This window comes from Macrobrachium nipponense, chromosome 15 (assembly GCF_015104395.2).
Source record: "Macrobrachium nipponense isolate FS-2020 chromosome 15, ASM1510439v2, whole genome shotgun sequence".
NCBI classification, from domain to species: domain Eukaryota; kingdom Metazoa; phylum Arthropoda; class Malacostraca; order Decapoda; family Palaemonidae; genus Macrobrachium; species Macrobrachium nipponense.
Genome location: NC_087208.1, coordinates 8,024,347 through 8,043,913, shown reverse-complemented (window position 1 = coordinate 8,043,913; position 19,567 = coordinate 8,024,347). Strand labels below are relative to the sequence as shown.

The 19,567-nt window shown below is 40.9% G+C and overlaps 1 protein-coding gene across 1 annotated transcript in view; it reads right to left on the bottom strand.

Moving 5' to 3' along the window:
* Positions 1–6,991: 6,991 nt before the first annotated feature.
* LOC135226989 (dnaJ homolog subfamily C member 25 homolog) overlaps positions 6,992–19,567 on the bottom strand; it is a 181,219-nt gene continuing 168,643 nt past the window's right edge. The window contains exon 6 of the mRNA XM_064266704.1: positions 6,992–8,912. Within this exon, the coding sequence (XP_064122774.1) occupies positions 8,724–8,912 (189 nt within the window). The 3' untranslated portion in view covers positions 6,992–8,723. The remainder of the gene's footprint in view (positions 8,913–19,567) is intronic.

Here is a 19,567-nt window from a genome sequence, read left to right as displayed (position 1 = left end):
CACGCTACCTGTAGGTCAGGTGATCTACTTACCTGCCGCTGGGTGGCAGGACTAGGAACCATTCCCATGTTCTATCATATTTTTTCTATACCGCCTGTCTCCTGAGGGGAGGTAGGGTGGGTATAATTTTGTATATATCTGCCAGGTAAGTATGTATAAAACTTTATTGTATAATAACAATATCATTTTTATACATTTAACTTACCTGTCAGATATATACTTAGCTGATTCACACCATTGGAGGTGGGACAGAGACAGCTGAACACAGAATCAAACAGGAATCACAACTATCGTTGTAGGTAATAAATAAATAAAACCTTGGTTCCTACCTGTTTAGACTGAAGACTTCATGAATACAATCCAGGAGTCTAGTCAGTCTCAAGAGCCTCAGCGAGATATTGATCTATGGCTAAGAGTTCTTGTGGTTCTGCCAAAGGGGTCTTACCCGCTTACTTGGTAGATCCTGGAAGGACTACGTCAATGGGTGCTTATCCACTTACTTGACAAGACCTATACAAGGAGCACAACATCGATCCCGATCACCTCAACCTATCCATGTTAGTTCTAAGATTGCAAGAAGTTATCCCCTAACCTCTTGCAAACAACCACAAACTCGAATCACAAACATTCGTACAGTAAAGTACAAAAATAAAAATAAAATTAAAAAAAAAAATGTTTGTACAATCTAGCCAGTAAGACGTCTCTTGATTCCCCCACTGATCCAAACTAGGATGCCCGTGCGCCACCGAGCATACTAATCAGCAGAAAAAACCAACAACTCGTCTCACAAGGTAGATCTATGTACTATCAAAAATTAGAACAAATACAAATTTTTCTAAGGATCGTTATGTGCTCCCAGCCCCAGCACTGTATCGGCTGATACAAAAGGACCCAGAGAGAAACACTTTTCATATGTTACTTTAACGTCCTTGAGATAGTGCGATGCGAACACTGAATTACACCTCCAGTAAGTCGCATCCACAATGTCTTTTAAAGACATGTTCTTCTGAAATGCTAATGAAGTGGCTACCGCTCTAACCTCATGAGCCTTAACTCGGAGAGTCCTGAAAGAGTCTTCAGTGCAGTTATTATGAGCATCCGTAATAATGCTCCTCACAAAAAATACTAATGCATTTTTTGACATGGGTCTACTAGGATCCCGAACTGCGCACCACAGGCTTTGTTTACATCCGTTTAGTTCATTCTTCTTCTTTAAATAGAACTTCAAAGCTCTAACCGGACATAAAGATCTTTCTAATTCCTCTCCTACTAGATTTGAAAGTCCTTTCACTTCAAAACTCTTTGGCCAGGGTTTTGAAGGGTTCTCGTTCTTGGCCAGAAACAGAGTCTGGAAAGAACAAATTGCCGCATCACTCTTAAATCCTACTCGAGAATCTAGAGCGTGTATTTCACTAATTCTCTTCGCAGTCGCTAACGACAACAAGAAAATACATTTTCTCGTTAGATCTCTAAACGACGCGTTGAGAGGAGGTTCAAATCTACTAGATGATAGAAATCTCAAACTACATCTAGGTTCCAGTTAGGAGTGCGAGGAGAAAAGGTTTTAGAGGTTTCAAAAGATCTAATAAGATCGTGGAGGTCTTTATCTTCTGCAATTCTCAAACCTCTGTTCGAAATACGGCAGAAAGCATACTTCGATAACCTTTAATGGTAGAAACTGATAATTTTGATTCTTCCCCTAAGGAAAATCCAAGAAATCAGCTATGTTGGTCACAGAGGTATCGGAAGAGGACAGTTTATTCTTCTTACACCATCTTCTAAAAACATACCCATTTGATTGGTAGACCCGAATAGTTGAAGATCTCCGGGCTCTAGCAATTGCTTTTGAAGCTTTGCTTGAAAAGCCTCTCGCTCTGACAAGTCTTTCGATAGTCGAAAGGCAGTCAGAGCGAGAGCGGGGAGGTTTACATGGTACCTCTCGAAATGGGGTTGTTTGAGAAGATCTCTCCTGTGTGGAAGAGATCTTAGGAAGTCCACTGTCCATTCCTGTACCTCTGTGAACCAATCTTGAGACGGCCAAAAGGGAGCGATGAGTGTTAGTCTCGTCCCTCTTAACACCACTCCTAACATTTTGAAGGGGGGAAAGGCGTAGGCATCTAGGCCTGACCAGTCCAGCAGCATGGCGTCCACCGCTATCGCTCTCGGGTCTTCCACTAAGGAGCAAAAGTTCTCTATCCTTCTGGAATAGGGTTAAGGTGGCGAATAGGTCTATAGTGGACTGCCCCACAGGGACCACAGAGCTTGACACACCTGAATGTGAAGGGTCCATTCTGTGGGGAGAACTTGGTTTAACCTGCTTAGCCTGTCTGCTCTGATGTTCTTCTCTCCTTTCACGAATCTTGTGAGAAGAGTCACTTTCTTTTCTTTTGCCCAATACAACAGCTCCTTTGTTATATGGAACAGAGAAAGAGAGTGAGTTCCCCCTTGTTTCTTGATATAGGCCAACGCTGTGGTGTTGTCCGAGTTGACCTGTACCACTTGACCTAACACCTCTGTCTCGAAGGCTTTTAGAGCTAGAAGAACGGCATAAAGTTCTTTGGAGTTTATATGCCAGTCTAGCTGATCCTTCCTCCATTGGCCTGATACTTCTTTTGTCCCTAGAGTCGCTCCCCATCCCTTCTCTGAAGCGTCTGAGAACAAGATTAGGTTTGGGTTCCGAACTTCTAGAGACAAGCCCTCGTTCTTTTCTAAGGGAAAAATCCACCACTTCAGATGATTCTTTACTTCCAGAGGAATACTGAAAGTGTCTGAAAGTTGCCCGTTCTTCCAACTCCAAATTCTTCTTAGGAAGAATTGAAGAGGGCGTAGGTGGAGTCTTCCTAGCGAAATGAACTGTTCTAGTGAGGAAAGGGTTCCCAGAAGACTTAACCACTCCCTCACCGAACTCCGTTCTTTCTCTAGGAAGCTCGAGATTTTCTGTAATCCCCGAGCAATCCTTTCCTGGGACGGAAAAGCCCGAAAACCCCGAGAATCCATCCGAATCCCCAAATAGACTAAGTTCTGACTGGGGATCATCTGAGATTTCTCGAGGTTCACGAGTAATCCTAACGTCTTTGCTAGGTTCAAAGTAGACTGTAGGTCCTCCAAACACCGTTTCTCCGACTTGGCCCGGATTAGCCAATCGTCGAGATACATTGAGATGTTTATCCCTTCTAAATGAAGCCATTTGGCCACGTTCCGCATCAGATACGTGAATACCTGAGGGGCGGTCGATAGGCCGAAGCACAAGGCCCTGAATTGGAAGATTTGTCCTTGTACAACAAATCTTAGATATTTTCTTGACGATGGGTGAATCAGGAACATGAAAGTAAGCATCCTGAAGGTCCAGGGATACCATCCAATCTCCCTGACGTAGGGAAGACAGAACTGAAGCTGAAGTCTCCATGGAGAACTTCATTTTCTCCACGTACCTGTTCAGGACGCTTACATCTAGGACGGGTCTCCATCCCCCCGAAGCCTTTGGAACCAAGAAAAGGCGGTTGTAAAACCCCGGGGAGAATGGATCTTGCACTAGCTCTATTGCATTCTTGTCCCTCATCGACACCACCGTCTGAAGGAGATTCTCGTTCAGTCCAGGGTCCTTGTAACTCGTCGACAAATCCTTCGGAGATGTTGCCAAAGGAGGTCTGTCTACGAAGGGAATGATGTACCCCTTCTGTAGGACAGACAGAGTCCAGGGATCTGCTTCTCTTACGGACCAGGCATCCAGAAAGTATTGAAGTCTGGCCCCTACCTGTGCTTGGAGGACATGGCTGCTATTTGCTCTTTTTAAAAGAGCGGAAGGAAGACCTCCCTCGCTTGTCGAAGGGTTTTCTCTTCGAAGTTGATCGAGTTGAAGGGGCTCCACGAAAGGGCACCACTGGAGTACGAGCCACCTTCTTCTGAGTCGTAACTGCAGGTCTAATTTTCTTTGTAGATTGTACAAGAAGGTCCTGCGTAGCCTTTTCCGACAAGGATCTCGAAACATCCTTCACTAAAGATGAAGGAAACAGATGTTCTGACAGAGGTGCGAATAATAGAGCGGACCTCTGAGAAGGAGAAACTCCTTTCGTCAGAAAGGAACTGTAAAGAGATCTTTTCTTTAACATTCCAGATCCAAAAAGAGCCGCCAACTCACCAGAACCATCTTGCACAGCCTTATCCATGCAAGATAGGACACTGTGCAAAGTTTCTGGATCAAGAAAATCTGGCTCACTCGTCTTCTTAGCCAGCACCCCAAGAGACCAATCCAAGAAGTTGAACACCTCTAAGACGTGAAAAATTCCCTTAAGGTGCTGATCTAATTCCGACATACTCCAGGACGCCTTTGCTGAATTGAGAGACTGTCTTCTCACAGACTCTACAAGACTCGAGAAATCTGAATCTGCAGACGAGGGGAGCATCAATCCCATCGCCTCTTCTGTCTTATACCAAATGCCTCTTTTCCCCGTCAGCTTGGAGGGAGGAGAGCAATAAACAGTTCTTAAAGTTTCCTTTTTAGATAAAAGCCACGAATCTAAAGACTGGAGGGCTTTCTTCATTGAGATCGCCGGCTTCATCTTTAAGAAAGCCGAGGATTTCGGGGTTTTTGTGCTCGAAAACAGAGATCTCGGCGAAGGAGGAGCTGCAGGACTAAGAGAATCCCCAAACTCCTCAAGAAGTAACGAGGCTAAAACTTTATAATGGAAAGTCCCTCGTTAGTTGAAACTTCTTCCTCAGAAATCTCTTCAAGTTCAAGGTTAGAAGGAGATCGCTCTTTCCTGAACGATTCTCTATCAAGAGAAGCCGCTCTAGGAGAAATGTTTCTAGTAGGTGAAGGACTACGAACAATACCGTCCCCACAACTAGTAGAGGCCTCACGTCTAGAAGAAGCCTCGCGTCTGGGAGGCGTCACGCTTCTGGCTGGCGTCTTGCGACTTGCAGCGTCCTCGCGTTTACCTGGCACCTCTCTCCTGGGAGGCGTCACGCCTCTGGTTGACGTCACGCGCCTTGGAGCGTCCTCGTGCTTGCCTCGCGCCTCTCTCCTGAGAGGTGTCACGCTTCTAGTTGACGTCTCGCGCCTCGAAGCGTCCTGGCGCTTGCCTAGCGCCTCGCTCCTGGGAGGCGTCATGCTTCTGGTTGGCGTCACCCGCTTTGGAGCGTCCTCGCGCTTGCCTGGCGACTCTCTCCTGAGAGGCGCCACGCTTCTTGTTGACGTCTCGCGCCTCGTAGCGTCCTGGCGCTTGCCTGGCGCCTCGCTCCTGGGAGGCGTCCTGCTTCTGGTTGGCGTCACGCGCCTATCTCGAAGCTCGCGTCTTCTTGGCGCCTCGATGCACACTGGCGTCTCGCGTCTGGTTGACGTCTCGCGCTTGGAATGCTCAACGCGCCTGACTGGCGACTCGCGTCTGGAAAGCGCTTCGCGTCTGGCTGGCGCTTTAAGCCTGGCTGACGTTTCGTGTCTAGAAAACTCGACGCTCTTGTCTGGCGTCTCGCGCCTGGAAGGCTCTACGCGTTTCGTTGGCGTCTTGCGTTTGACAGGAGAACGGATCCTGCTCGGCCTATGCAAGGCTGATGAATCCGATTCCAAATCGGAGGATGACAAATTTCTATGGCGAGTCTGAACCCTCGATAGCCTAGACTTCTTAATAGGCAGGAAATCGTCTTTCCTTCTGGGAGGGTCTTTTGACAGAACTCCCAGAAGAGAAGTGATGGAATCCTGCATAGTGCAAAGGATTCTTTTAGTCTCTTCATTATTGTCTACCCTCGGTTGTTTAATTACTGAATGGTCCTCCTCTAGAAAACGCTCAGGACTTGAAGTAATCCTGGGTTCATCCAAACGTCTTTTCAGTGGGCGAGAAAGATCCGCCGATCTCCAACCTCTTTTAGGTGAAGAATTCTCCGAGGAGGAGAAACACTCACGCAGAACGCTTTTTCTGTAGCGTTCTCTGGCATTCTGTGGCGATACAGAAAATGCCGAAGGGACGTCTGACTGTTGGGATCCTCCACAACCTCCTTACGGCTTTCGACATTCCTTCTCCTCTGGGCTTGGGAGCTTGAAAGAGGTCTAGGCCTGGGAGCATTGTGGAGACAATCAAACGCCCCCTCCACTGCACTGGGGACACTTAAATCACTATCCACAGCACTATAATCACACTGCTTACCTTCAATGGCCGCCATTTTGGTTTCCATTTTCCGAAGGGCGGCTTTAAGATTCGCAATCTCAGATGCCGAATCTGTGAGTTCTAATAAAGGAGCAGGTACATTAGATGGGGCAGTAAAAGGAGAAGAGGGTATAATATTACTGATAACCCCGCTAGATACAGAACTAGACAAAGGTTTGGAAGAAGACCTCCTCACCCTGTCTCTTTCTAACTTCTTCAAGTATGAAGTTAGAGATTTCCATTCTTCCGCACTCAAATCCTTGCATTCATTACAAGTATTACCAAAAGAACATTCATACATCCTGCATTTCTTGCAAATAGTACGAGGATCAAGCGATGCCTTCGGCATCCTAACTTTACAACCCACATTCACACACATTCTCACCACACCTCCAGAATCAGACATCATGTTGAACAATCCAAATCAAATTCCAAAAACGGTCCACAATCGCGTATGCCAGTACAATCAATGCAAATACGTCACCGAGAAGTCCAAACGAAGATCAATTGTGATGCAAAATACGAATCCAGCCGGAGATACCCACAACGATGTTGCCAGTATGGCCGACAGAAAAAATATGATAGAACATGGGAATGGTTCCTAGTCCTGCCACCCAGCGGCAGGTAAGTAGATCACCTGACCTACAGGTAGCGTGTGCGCGAAATTCGAATTTCTGTCGGACGACGGAGTCAAATAGCTAAGTATATATCTGACAGGTAAGTTAAATGTATAAAATCAAACTTCTTTCTATCCCTGTCACTTAGTTACTTAAGATTTCAATCTCAGAAACACCAAACATCTTTCTACTCCAGTCAATGTTAAAGCAATCAACAAATTATAGTAGCATCAAAGCCTGGCAGGCTACAGAAAAAAATTATGCCTATTCATGTCAATGACATAACTGTGCAGTTTCAAAATAAAGATATAAATAACTGTCTGGAAAAGAACATTTCTTTTGCTTTACTTAAAATTTATGGCAGATACACAAATATAATACCATTTTGTGCATGAATTAACCAACAGCAATATGTTGTGCAAAAATCAGTGCTAAATAAATACATAAAAATCCTTCACAGATACTTTGCTAATAACATCAGAGAAAGTAACCACTTGAAATGTAATGGATTATCCTGAAAACAAGAAGAATACATAATACAGAACTTCTGGTCAAGAACTTGATTTGATAAAAGTATAATTAAGAATAAAAAAATGTGATTGGCAAAGATAACAAGCACAAAAGAAACTTCAACAGATAAAACTGACTGTTTATGAAATATTAACTCGGCAAAACTTAAAGTGAGTTGACACATTCGTCTATTTCCATCACATGAAACATTTGGTTTTTATATTTCCAGTACAAAATCTATTTCTATATTAAAAACAAACATGGAGGGATCAGATTCAAAAGTTACAATTCCTTCACCCTCAATAAACTAATGCAAAACAGCAACAGAAAATTTTCAAAATTACAAGCTGAGAACTTTGCTCCATCAACACGTAACATTTAATTAATCACCTGAAATGAGGTGAAATGCTCCTCCTCTGACTTCATATATGTATGAAGTCTTCTTTAAATACACAAAACTGCTGTTATGCTTTCCTTAGTAAAGTAATTCACTATGTAAAGGATGAACTACTGGTATCCAATGCATGTAACTTTCAAGTAAGTTAGTTGTACCCCACCAGCAATAAGTAATTACATCATATGATATACTGTACATACCATCCACTGTGAAGACTTGTAAAATACTGAGTACAAGGTAAAATAAATTCTGGAACAAAAATCATCCATTTATCTGAGAAACTAATGAATAAAGCCATGATTTCAATTTTTATCAAAACATGAGAGATAAGGAAGGTTGCTATCCAAAAGTTGTCCTTTCAGCAAATCTGAAATTAGTTACAGTACCTCGGTTTACTCATTTTTCAAAGAATGCTTGAGACAGAGTTAAATCACAGCAACAACTGTTCAGGGGTTTACAACTTTAAAACTTTATCATTTGAATAAGTGTCAATGCCTTAGGCCCAAAAGAAAAGATGAACTTTACACCTTAGGCCCAAAAGAAAAGATGAACTTTACAAAGCCTAATGAGGTAAAGTACATGTTGAATGTCATGACTTTATTTTACCCTTTACATATTTTGTTAATATACTATAATACACAAACATACTTAAAAATATAATACAGACACCAAGCTAGATAATGAAATCCAAGGTATTATTAAAGTAAAAGACAATTAAGTATGAAGCTTTATCATTTTAAGCCAAAGCAATCAAATAAACTTCTCTACAGCAGATTTCAAAAAGGACAAAAACTAAGTAAGTTTTCTAGAAATTAATAAAATATTTCTCATTCTGTGCATGAATGCAAGATCCTGCTTGCAAATTCTGAATATTCCCTGCTACATGGAAGGCATTTGAATAACCTACATGATAAAGAAAAGTGCATAAAAGAAATCAGGGGGAAGAGATCACACACCTACTAATACAGGATGCAAATATTACAAATAAATATCCAGAAAATATCACCAACCACACAAACCTATCTTATCATAATAACATTTACAATGACCCCACAAAATTCAGGAGTCATCAAAATATATGCGTCCAGGGCCATTGGCTTTCAACCACCGTCTATAAGACTTGTAACGACCTGATTCTGCCTTCCTCAGCCTCATTTCTTCATCACGTTCAGATTTCCATGCAACATACTTGTCTTTTACCCATAGTTCTAGCCTTAAATAATCCTCTTTGACTTCATCCTCCAGACTCTGCAAAATATTCATAGCCATAAATTTTCTGCTGCAAAAGATAAACTACAGAACTTATTTTTATGAGAAGAGTCACACAGGAACATCTTCTGGTTATAGTACAGCAAACTACATTAACAATACTTTTCAGAGAATTTAACTCCAAACAGTACTAAACTTTAATATACATCATCACAATTATCTAAAAATTCATCAACTAAAGTTATAAAAAATGTAATGGAGTTATCTGACAAACATGGAAAGTATACACGAGGCATGTTGTGCGAAAGTGGTCTAACCCTTAAAAATGGCGGGTTGGAGTTATAGGCAGGAACCTGTTGTCCTGAGGTTCAATTATCTTGTATTGATGCCGGAAAAGGCAAAAGCAAACATCCAACAAGTGGTGCAGACTAACTTTAGATTGGGTGTGAAAGTATTCTAACCTAGGAGGGTGCCACAGCTAATGAGAGAGAAGTATTCTACCGTGCCCCTCTCCTCAGCCAATCAGAGCAGGCCTCGAGTGTTGTGGTCTGCAGCAAGGCTTCAGATTCATTTATCACAGACTTTAAACCAGAGTACACACAAGTTTTTCATTTTGATTTTAGCTGTGTTCTTGCTGTTTTCAAGCATCTTCACCCAGAATGAGTTCTACCAAGGAGGTCAATAACCCTGCCACTGTGGAGAGTAGTGGAAGTGAGAGTGAGGATGATATTTGGAGCCATGAACCACTTAATTAAAAATAAAAAACCGAGTTAGTGATCCAAGTCAGAGCATAGTGGTGAGGCCTGAGTTGCTGTAGGTCCCACCAAGCGTCATGTGGAAACCAAGACACAAGGACTCCCTTGTATGAGCCCCAAGAGGTGTTATGGTGTGGTAGCTGCTGATAATGCCTAACTTATTTTCAATAACTTATTTATAATATTTTTCTATTTAAAAATTTGTAAACAATCAGGAATTAAGCACATCAACATTATTCTTTTTTAGAGAACACTTCTTATTCCATACACTTTAAAAATGAACCTAAAACCATGACTTTCTGGGAAAAAATATAGTGCAGGAGGAGGACGGGGTAAATATTTGTTAACCCTTTAACACTGATTGGAAGTATTAAACGTCGATATAAATTGTCTGTTGGGTGCCGATTGGACATATATACGTCAATATAAAAGTTTTTTTTTAAATTCGCAGAAAAATAGTAATAGGCCTACTAGGCAAAAACTTTTGAATCACGCGCCTTGGGGGATGCTGGGAGCTCACCGATCAAGGTGTTGTTTTGTTTACAATCATTACCCAGGCGCGCAAGCGCAAATTTCTTTCTCCTCGCACTAAAAAGCATCAGCGACACATCTCAGAAATTATTTCGTCACTTTGACATAATTTTTGCACCATTTCATATTAGCCATTACAAGGAGTATTATATGTGAAAATTTGCGCAATTTCATATAGAATACAACAAAAAAACTCATGGTCGTAGCTTTTATCAGTTTTGAAATATTTTGATATAAATAACGATAAGTGCCAAAATTTCAACCTTCGGTCAACTTTGACTCTACCGAAATGGTCAAAAAATGCAATTGTAAGCTGAAACTCTTATATTCTAGTAAAATTCAATCATTTACCTTCATTTTGCAACAAATTGGAAGTCTCTAGCACAATATTTTGATTAATGGTGAATTTATGAAAAAAAAAATTTTTCCTTACGTCTGCGCGGTAACTCTTCCGAAAAAATTATAAATTTTTTCGTCCAAATGTTGCAATGTTCGCACCATTTTAAATTAGCCGTTACATTAAGTTTTATATATGGAAATGTGCGCAATTTCATGTAGAATACAACAATAAACAACCCATAGTTGTAGCTTTTATCAGTTTTGAAATATTTTCATATAAATAACGATAACTGCCAAAATTCCAACCTTTGGTCAACTTTGACTCGACCGAAATGGTCAAAAAATGCAATTGTAAGCTAAAACTCTTACATTCTAGTAATATTCAATCATTTAACATTTAACTTCATTTTGCAACAAATTGGAAGTCTCTAGCACAATATTTCGATTTATGGTGAATTTATAAAAAAAAAAAAAAAATTTCCTTATGTCCGCGTAAGGAAAATTTCAACCTTCGGTCAACTTTGACTCGACCGAAATGGTCAAAAAACGCAATTGTAAGCTAAAACTATTACATTTAGTAATATTCAAATATTTACCTTTATTTTGCAACAAATTGGAAGTCTCTAACACAATATTTCGATTTATGGTGAATTTATGAAATAAACTTCTTCCTTACATCAGTGCGGTAACTTTTCCAAAAAAATCAAACATTTTTTCGTCCGATTGTCGTAATGTTTGCACATTTTAAATTAGCCGTTACATAAAGTTTTATATATGAAAATGTACACAATTTTATGTAGAATACAACACAGTTTTGAAAAATTTTCATATAAATAACGATAAATTGAAAAAATTCGTCCTTCGGTCAAATTTAACTCGACCGAAATGGTCGAAAACTGCAATTGTAAGCTACAACACTTACAGTCTAGTAATATTCAATCAATTACCTTCATTTTGCAACAAACGGGAAGTCCCTAGCACAATATTTTGATTCATGGTGAATATTTGAAAACATCTTTTTTTATGTCCGTGCGTTACGAACTCATGCATCATTTTGTGATAATATTTTCTCTGCGTTGCCTTGATCGTTTTACAATGTGTTATATACCACAATTTAGTGTAAAATACAACGGAAAAAAAAATAACCCGTTACCTTTAACCGTTTTGCTCACAGTGCGATTTGTATACAATTATATAAGAAATTTTTTTTTGCGCTGTCATATATTCCAATATATTTATATATGATAATGATATTTTTTTCATTTCTGATGGTTGCATAATAAACTTCAGGCAATGACAAAAAAAGGAGCCAAAAATGAACTCTTAATCTTGAGAACTAAGCGTGCTGTGATTTAAAAAAAAAAAAAAAATTTCCGGTTCAGCACTCACTCGCGAACGCCGTCCGCATACGGGAGATGATTTTTAAAATACCGCTTCAGCGTTTAAGGGTTAATTTGATGTATAACATTAAACATTGCCCCACTTTATTCAGTAGTAATCAGTACAGTGGTCCCCCGTATTCACAATTGTTTAGAATCCGCAAAGGTTTTGAAACCACCCCCCTTTTAAAAATGCTTATAAACTCCTATCTTGAATGTGGAAACACCAAAGTATCCCAAAAAATACCATCCTACATCAAAAATACTTTAAAATATCATACTATGCAGAAGCCAGGTACTATGTCGTACCTCTAAGTAAATGGGGATACAATCCACAATGAAGTAAATTCCTCTTGTAGTTTAAAATATATATTACTTGTATAGGATTAAAGCTTTCGACCATCAACTGTGGTCTTGTTCACTAAAGTGTGATATGTCACCTCAAGGAACTGACAAGAAAGAGCACAAATATTTGAAAAAACAACGGTTAGGAAACAAGCTAGTTCAAATTATGAATGATCAGGCGGTGAGCCCTCGTTCTTTCCAGAATTCGTCTTGATCTTCGTGGGGGAATGTTTCTATTGTCAACTGCTTGTTCTATGGTGGTTGGGTGGTTATTAGGAGAAATGACGTGAGTGGAGTAAACAGGAGAGGAAGCAGCATCGTTATTGGCACATATATTTCTAAAGTTTGAAATTTTCCCTTTCCTACATATCTCCTCACAAATAGCTGTATTTTCTGTAATGCCAGTATTCCTGCAAAGGTCTCGTTTAATGAAATTAACGCCCCTTCTACTACTCGTCTCAAAGTCCGGTCGTTACATGCAAAAAACAACCTTTGTACCTTTAAAAATTTATTGCGTGGTTTTTCCCCCATGTATGTTGCGCAATTGCACTGTATGAACTTCCCCTTCTGCAAGCAGCAATGTGTTCTTCCCTTCTCTTATCAATGGAACGTCCGCTTTCTCCATGTAACATTCATTGCAATCACTACAAGGTATTACATATACTCCTACATTCTCTCTATTACCCGGGTTATTTTTAATGAGTTTCTTCTTGATTGTACTGTTGTACTGAAAAACTACGTTGAAGACCGTGTCCTGTTTTCCTTTTAAAGCTGCCTAGAAAAACATTTAGAACTTCTTTATTATAAGGCAAGGAGGCAAGAGATGCCTTTAAAATCTGCCTTTTCAGTTATATCATGAGGGGCGTTTTAAAAACATCGATCTAGCTTTAGATAGAGACTGTAGTATAAAAACTTTGGGTAACACAGTTTAGTAAAACTATCTACCAAGAAATTTATTTCGGCGTCAATGAATGGGGATCACATATTCGGGTATGCTCGAAAAAACAAATTGGTTAAAACGTTGTGCTTTACTTTCGGTTCAATTGATATGAAAAGTAATGGATATAGGTGTTTGTGTGGGTGTTCTTCCTATACACGCGGAATTTAAAGTCACTACTCACTGTGTCTCTATGAACTACCATATCTAGAAAGGGAAGCCTATTTTCCATTTCCTTTTCCACTGTAAATTTAATAGAGGGCAAAAAAACCGTTTAGCAACTCTAAAAACCTATGAAAGGCTTCCTCGCCGTGTCTATAAACAATAAAAACACATCATCTACTACCTAACCCAAATTTCAGGCTTGATGTCTTCTGGTAGTGTGTCAACGTAAACCTTTTCGAAAAATTCCATACATAAGTTAGCCAATATAGGGAGAGAGGTGAGCCCATCGAGACCCCGGATTTTTGTTGATAGAACGAACCATTGAACTCAAAAATTGTAGATTCAACGCAAATGTTAATCAAATGACAAAATTTATCTATGTGCATAGGTGGCTTGAAAATATTATCTGAGGCTAATTTCTTCAAGTTGTCGAGCACGAAACTCAGTGGTACATTTCTGAATAAAGAAACTATATCTAGACTGTACATAGTACCTATATAATTCTTTTCCTTAATTTGATCCATAAAATCCATACTGTGCTTAATGTGAGATTTCGAAATAGTCCCTATTAATTTCCCCAAAACATCCGCTAACCATGATGACAGATCCGACTGAGGATTGTTGCAGCTCCGACTGAGGATTGTTGCAACGGCTTCAACGTAGTTTTTCAGTACAACAGTACAATCAAGAAGAAACTCATTAAAAATAACCCGGGTAATAGAGAGAATGTAGGAGTATATGTAATACTTGTAGTGATTGCAATGAATGTTACGTGGGAGAAAGCGGACGTTCCATTGATAAGAGAAGGGAAGAACACATTGCTGCTTGCAGAAGGGGAAGTTCATAACAGTGCAATTGCGCAACATACATGGGGGAAAAACCACGCAATAAATTTAAAGGTACAAAGGTTGTTTTTGCATGTAACGACCGGACTTTGAGACGAGTAGTAGAAGGGGCGTTAATTTCATTAAACGAGACCTTTGCAGGAAATACTGGCATTACAGAAAATACAGCTATTTGTGAGGAGATATGTAGGAAAGGGAAAATTTCAAACTTTAGAAATATATGTGCCAATAACGATTGCTGCTTCCTCTCCTGTTTACTCCACTCACGTCATTTCTCCTAATAACCACCCAACCACCATAGAACAAGCAGTTGACAATAGAAACATTCCCCCACGAAGATCAAGACGAATTCTGGAAAGAACGAGGGCTCAACCGCCTGATCATTCATAATTTGAACTAGCTTGTTTCCTAACCGTTGTTTTTTCAAATATTTGTGCTCTTTCTTGTCAGTTCCTTGAGGTGACATATCACACTTTAGTGAACAAGACCACAGTTGATGGTCAAAAGCTTTAATCCTATACAAGTAATATATATTTTAAACTACAAGAGGAATTTACTTCATTGTGGATTGTATCCCCATATCATACTATTATATTAACCTTTGAAATATTATTGATATTATTTTAAATTGAATCTTACATTTCATGGTAATAAATACATACGTACGTACTGCATGACTTAGTTATGTATGTGAAAATATTCCAGTTTCCCCATAATTATTCAATCATGCACGTTTTCTTTTATACAGTTACTATCTAAGATGTCCAGTTTTCTCTTTATGAGAAAAACAATTGTACAGTGGAACCTCGAAATACGAAAGTCCCAACTTACGAAAAATTCAAGTTACGAAAGCAAATAGTACGAAGTCTTTTTTGCCTCTGCATATGAAAATCATTCAGGTTACGAAATGATGTTACTGTAAAGTCCCGAGATTTGCCCGGACCGCCGAGAACAATTTTAAAACTCGCGCGCCGCCAACTGAGACTCGCCACCATCCTCCCGCTCTCCCATTGGTTCCTGATGCTGGTCACTGCCGTAAGATCCTGCTCTCCTATTGGTCAGCATCTCTCCCATCGTGTTCTACGTAAAGGCCTTCTTCGGCCACTCGGTAGCAGCATTGTTATCGTAAGCACGCAGAATTCATTCATTCATATACAATTTCGTTTGTTAACGTAAATTCATGTTCGTGATTTTGCTTTGTACTTTATCGTGTTGTGTGAGAACTTTAGTAACTTAATTACGTACATACGTATAGTCATGGGTCCCAAGGAATTTGCTGAAGTTCACGGAAAGAAGAGGATGCTTTCTATGGAGACAGAGATTGAGATTATCAAGAAGTATGAGGCTGGCATGCGGTTGAGTGTGATCGCTAAGGAATACGGCCAAAATCCATCGACAACAGGCACCATTCTTAAGCAGAAGGAAGCCATCAAAGCAGCTTCACCTTCCAAGGGCGTGACTATTTTGTCCAACAAGAGGAGCCACGTGCATGATGAGATGGAGAGGCTGCTTCTTCTATGGATTGAGGACAAAGAAATCGCTGGCGATACGATAACCAAGACGGCAATCTGCCAGAAGGCCAGCTCTATTTTCGCTGGTCTGATTGCCCAGGCTGAAGACAACGGAGGAGAAGGGACATCGACGGCAAGCCCAGACTTCAAGGCTTCTCGGGGGTGGTTTGATAAATTCCTTAAACAGACTAGTTACCATTTCGGTGGTAAAGAAATGAAATTTTATTAAAAATAAAAAAAAAAAAAAAAAAAAAAAAAAAAAAACAAAAAATTATTTTTAAGGTTTTTTGTAAAGTTAAAGTGTTAAACGTTTTCTGCCATTTGTTAAAAAAAAGGGTTTTCGTAAAGTTTAGTAGTTAATGTTTCCTGTCATTTTTCAGTGTGTTTTGTAAAGTTAAGTGTTCAAGTTTTCTGCCATTTATCCTCCTCTTCTGTCGCCACTTTAGGAGATCACCTCACTCAAAAGGTAAGGTTCCACATTTTACTACATACGTGCATATGTACGTACAGTATTTCTTGTACCATGTACACTAATACACTTTATTTACAGGTATGTAGTACATATTAGTAGTATATGTAGTTTAAGTTAGGTATTGAATGGTCCAAATTGTTGTATGTATTTCATTGTTTATTGGTCAATTTAGCTTTATTATAAAATTTACTGGGGTGTTTTTGTAGGGCTTGGAACAAATTAGGCAATTTACATGTAAAATGTGGTTCAAGATACGAAAAAATCAGGTTACGAAGGCCGCTTCGGAACGGATTAATTTCGTATCCTGAGGTATTACTGTATGTGTACATAAAATCACAAGAAAGAGAGAGAGAGAGAGACGAGAGAGAGAGAGAGAGAGAGACGAGAGAGAGAGAGAGAGAGAGAGAGAGAGAGAGAGAGAGAGAGAGAGAAAATACATATGAACATGAAGTTTTTATTGTAAACTAATATTGTAATACCTACTGAACACCTGAATAAGCCCTGGTCACTTACCAGCCCGAACCCTCATTTATTAAAATTTACCAAATCTTTGGTTAAAATAAACGATCAGTGTTGCCAATCTTCTGGCAAATACCCTCGTTACCTATTTACCAGCCCACCGCTGGTAGCCCTGCCTCACGGGCGGTCACACCTGCCCTCTCACCCGTCAATCCTAAACTCAATAACTCTGTATGAGAGGGGAGGAGGGTGGGAATCATTCAGGTGTTCAGGTAGGTATTACAATATTAGTTTTACAATAAAAACTTCATATTGCAATACACCCCCTGAACACCTGAATAAAGCCCGATTAAACAACATTAATTTGGAGGTGGGGAATAACTCTGCCGGCCCTCCACTGTACCAGTTGTCAGTCAATATAATTAAGCACTCACCCGACTCATTTTCTTTACCAGAATGCATTTGGAGACAAGTACCCGAGTCAGTCTCAAGTTCCTTTGTCCCTCGTCCAAACTAATCTCCCATGTGTGGCCTTCTAGGCCTCCCATGTGTGGAGGGAAAGACTCTGCACCTCTACTCTAAAGGTCAAAACTCATTGAGTGCAGGAGGGATACAGACCTGTTTCCTCTCAGGTGGCTATGTGCCTCACCTGAGTAGAGGAAGCTGAAGACCTCCCATGTGGCTCTCGGCCTCTCATGTATGGAGGGAATCTGAAGACCTCCCATGTGGCTCTCGGCCTCTCATGTATGGAGGGAAACTGAAGACCTCCCATGTGGCCTTAGGCCTCTCATGTACGGAGGAGAAAAGAAAAACGTTGTGGTGTCCGTCCATCGGTGCATCTGCAACGGTGTCTCCGTTCGTAGCGCCCCCTGTCCTCTCCTGTAGTGTTGTACCTGCCTGTCTGTTCTGTGCCTGATAAGTGGAAGAATACCCTAAGATAGGCCTAGACCTGTTCTTTCCTATCTGTCCTAATACTTAGAATCCTCTCGTGATATGTCCTATCATGAATGCCTCCTACATATCCCTAATATTTGCTCACTACTCTAATCCTAATTCTGATTACTGACTTGTATAAACTAACGGTTATCCCCTATAACTGCTCCCGCTGCCACGAACGGACCTAAAGAAAACCCTTCGTCGGACTGAAACTGAACATCCCTCAAGTAGAAAGAAGTGAAAACCGAAACAGACTTCCAAGTTGCTGCCTGCAGAATCGCTGATACTGAAAAATTTCTTAAGAAAGCTGCCGAAGTTGCCATTCCCCTAATACTATGAGCTCTGACTCCTGTCAACTCTGAACTATCTGAAGCAGTTGACCCTTTAGTTATTGCCTGTCGAATGACTTCCCTGAGGAAAAAGCTGATTGCGTTTTTTGGAGATCGATCTAGAGGGATTTTTGGGGGAAACGAAATAAGGTTCTGGTCTGGGTTTCAGTTTCTTCGTCTTATTCCAAGTAAGCTCTCAATGCTCTCACCGGACATAACCGCAACTCTTCTTCGTCTCCTCCACGAAGTCGGTCAACGCTGAAAACTCTAAACGACCTGGGAAGAGGATTAGACATGACTCTGTCTTTGCTCTGAATTCAGGGAGGAAAGGGTAACGACAGGAACAGATCCTCTCCAACCCACGAGATATCTTTCGCGATGGCTTGAAGTTCCCCTATTCTTCTAGCTGTTGCTAATGCTACCAGAAAGAGGACCTTTTTCGTCAGTTCCTTCAGCGTTAAACTCTCCAAAGGTTCAAATTCTGAAGACGCCAACAAACCTAAGACCATTGAAAGATTCCAGGGAGGTGCGTGAGATGGGGTCCTTGGCTTCTCAATCTTGAAAGACGCAACAAAATCATGAATCACTCTGCTGGGAAGATATTTCAGGTAGATGGAAACGAAAAGTGCTACTAAGCATAGCTCTATACCCTGCAATTGATGAGTACGAGAGATTCTTCCTTTGTCTAAGAAAGAGCAAGAATTCCGCTATTTTCGGAATTGTAGGACTGGAAATGGTATGTCCCTGCGACCTGCACCAACTTCTATACATGGCCCACCGTACTTGGTATAGTCTTCTTGTGGATTTTCTTAGACAGAGAGTAAGCTGTCTAGCCACTCCTCGTGAAAAACCCGCTTCTCTTGCTGCTCGCTGGATAGTCTCCATGCAGCCAGCCTTAGCACTCGAAGGTTTTGGTGGAACCGATGAAAATGTGGCTGTCTTAAAAGGTCCTTTCTGTGAGGAAGAAGTACTGGTGGGGGCATTATTAGCATTTGTAGAAGATCCGGGGAACCAAGATCTTTGAGGCCAGAAAGGAGCGATTAGGGTCATCTGAGTGTTTGAACAGTCCATGAGTTTCCTCAGTACCTGATCCAACATGCCGAAAGGAGGGAACGCATACACCTGCATCCTGTCCCATGACTGTAACATCGCGTCTGTTCCCGCTGACATAGGATCCGTCACCGGTGAAAAGTAAACCGGTAGTCGGTGGTTTGGCTGACTCGTGGCAAAAAGATCTATCGTTTGCTGGCCATCTTTTTAAAAGGAGGTTTTCACTCCTTCCCCCCTGGACCAAGGTCCATTCTGCCCCCAGAACTTCCCTTGATCTGCTCAAGGCATCTGCCACCACATTCCTTTTGCCTGCGATGAATTGTGGTAGAATCTTTACCCTGTGTGTCTCGCACCATCTTAAAATTCTCTGTGCCACTTCGTTCAGATTGAAGGATCTTGTACCTCCTTCCTTTTTCAGGTATGCCAATGCTGTGGAGTTGTCTGAAAACAAGGCCACTGTAAGATTTAACACCTGTTCCTCGAAGGTGCATAATGCCTCCTCTACCGCCCTGAGTTCCCTGAAATTTATGGACTCTCTCCGATCCGGATCCCTCCAAAGGCCCTTGGCTTGAGCTCCCTCCAGGGTTGCTCCCCAACCCTGATCCGAGGCATCTGTGAACAGATGAACGTCCGGAATCGGA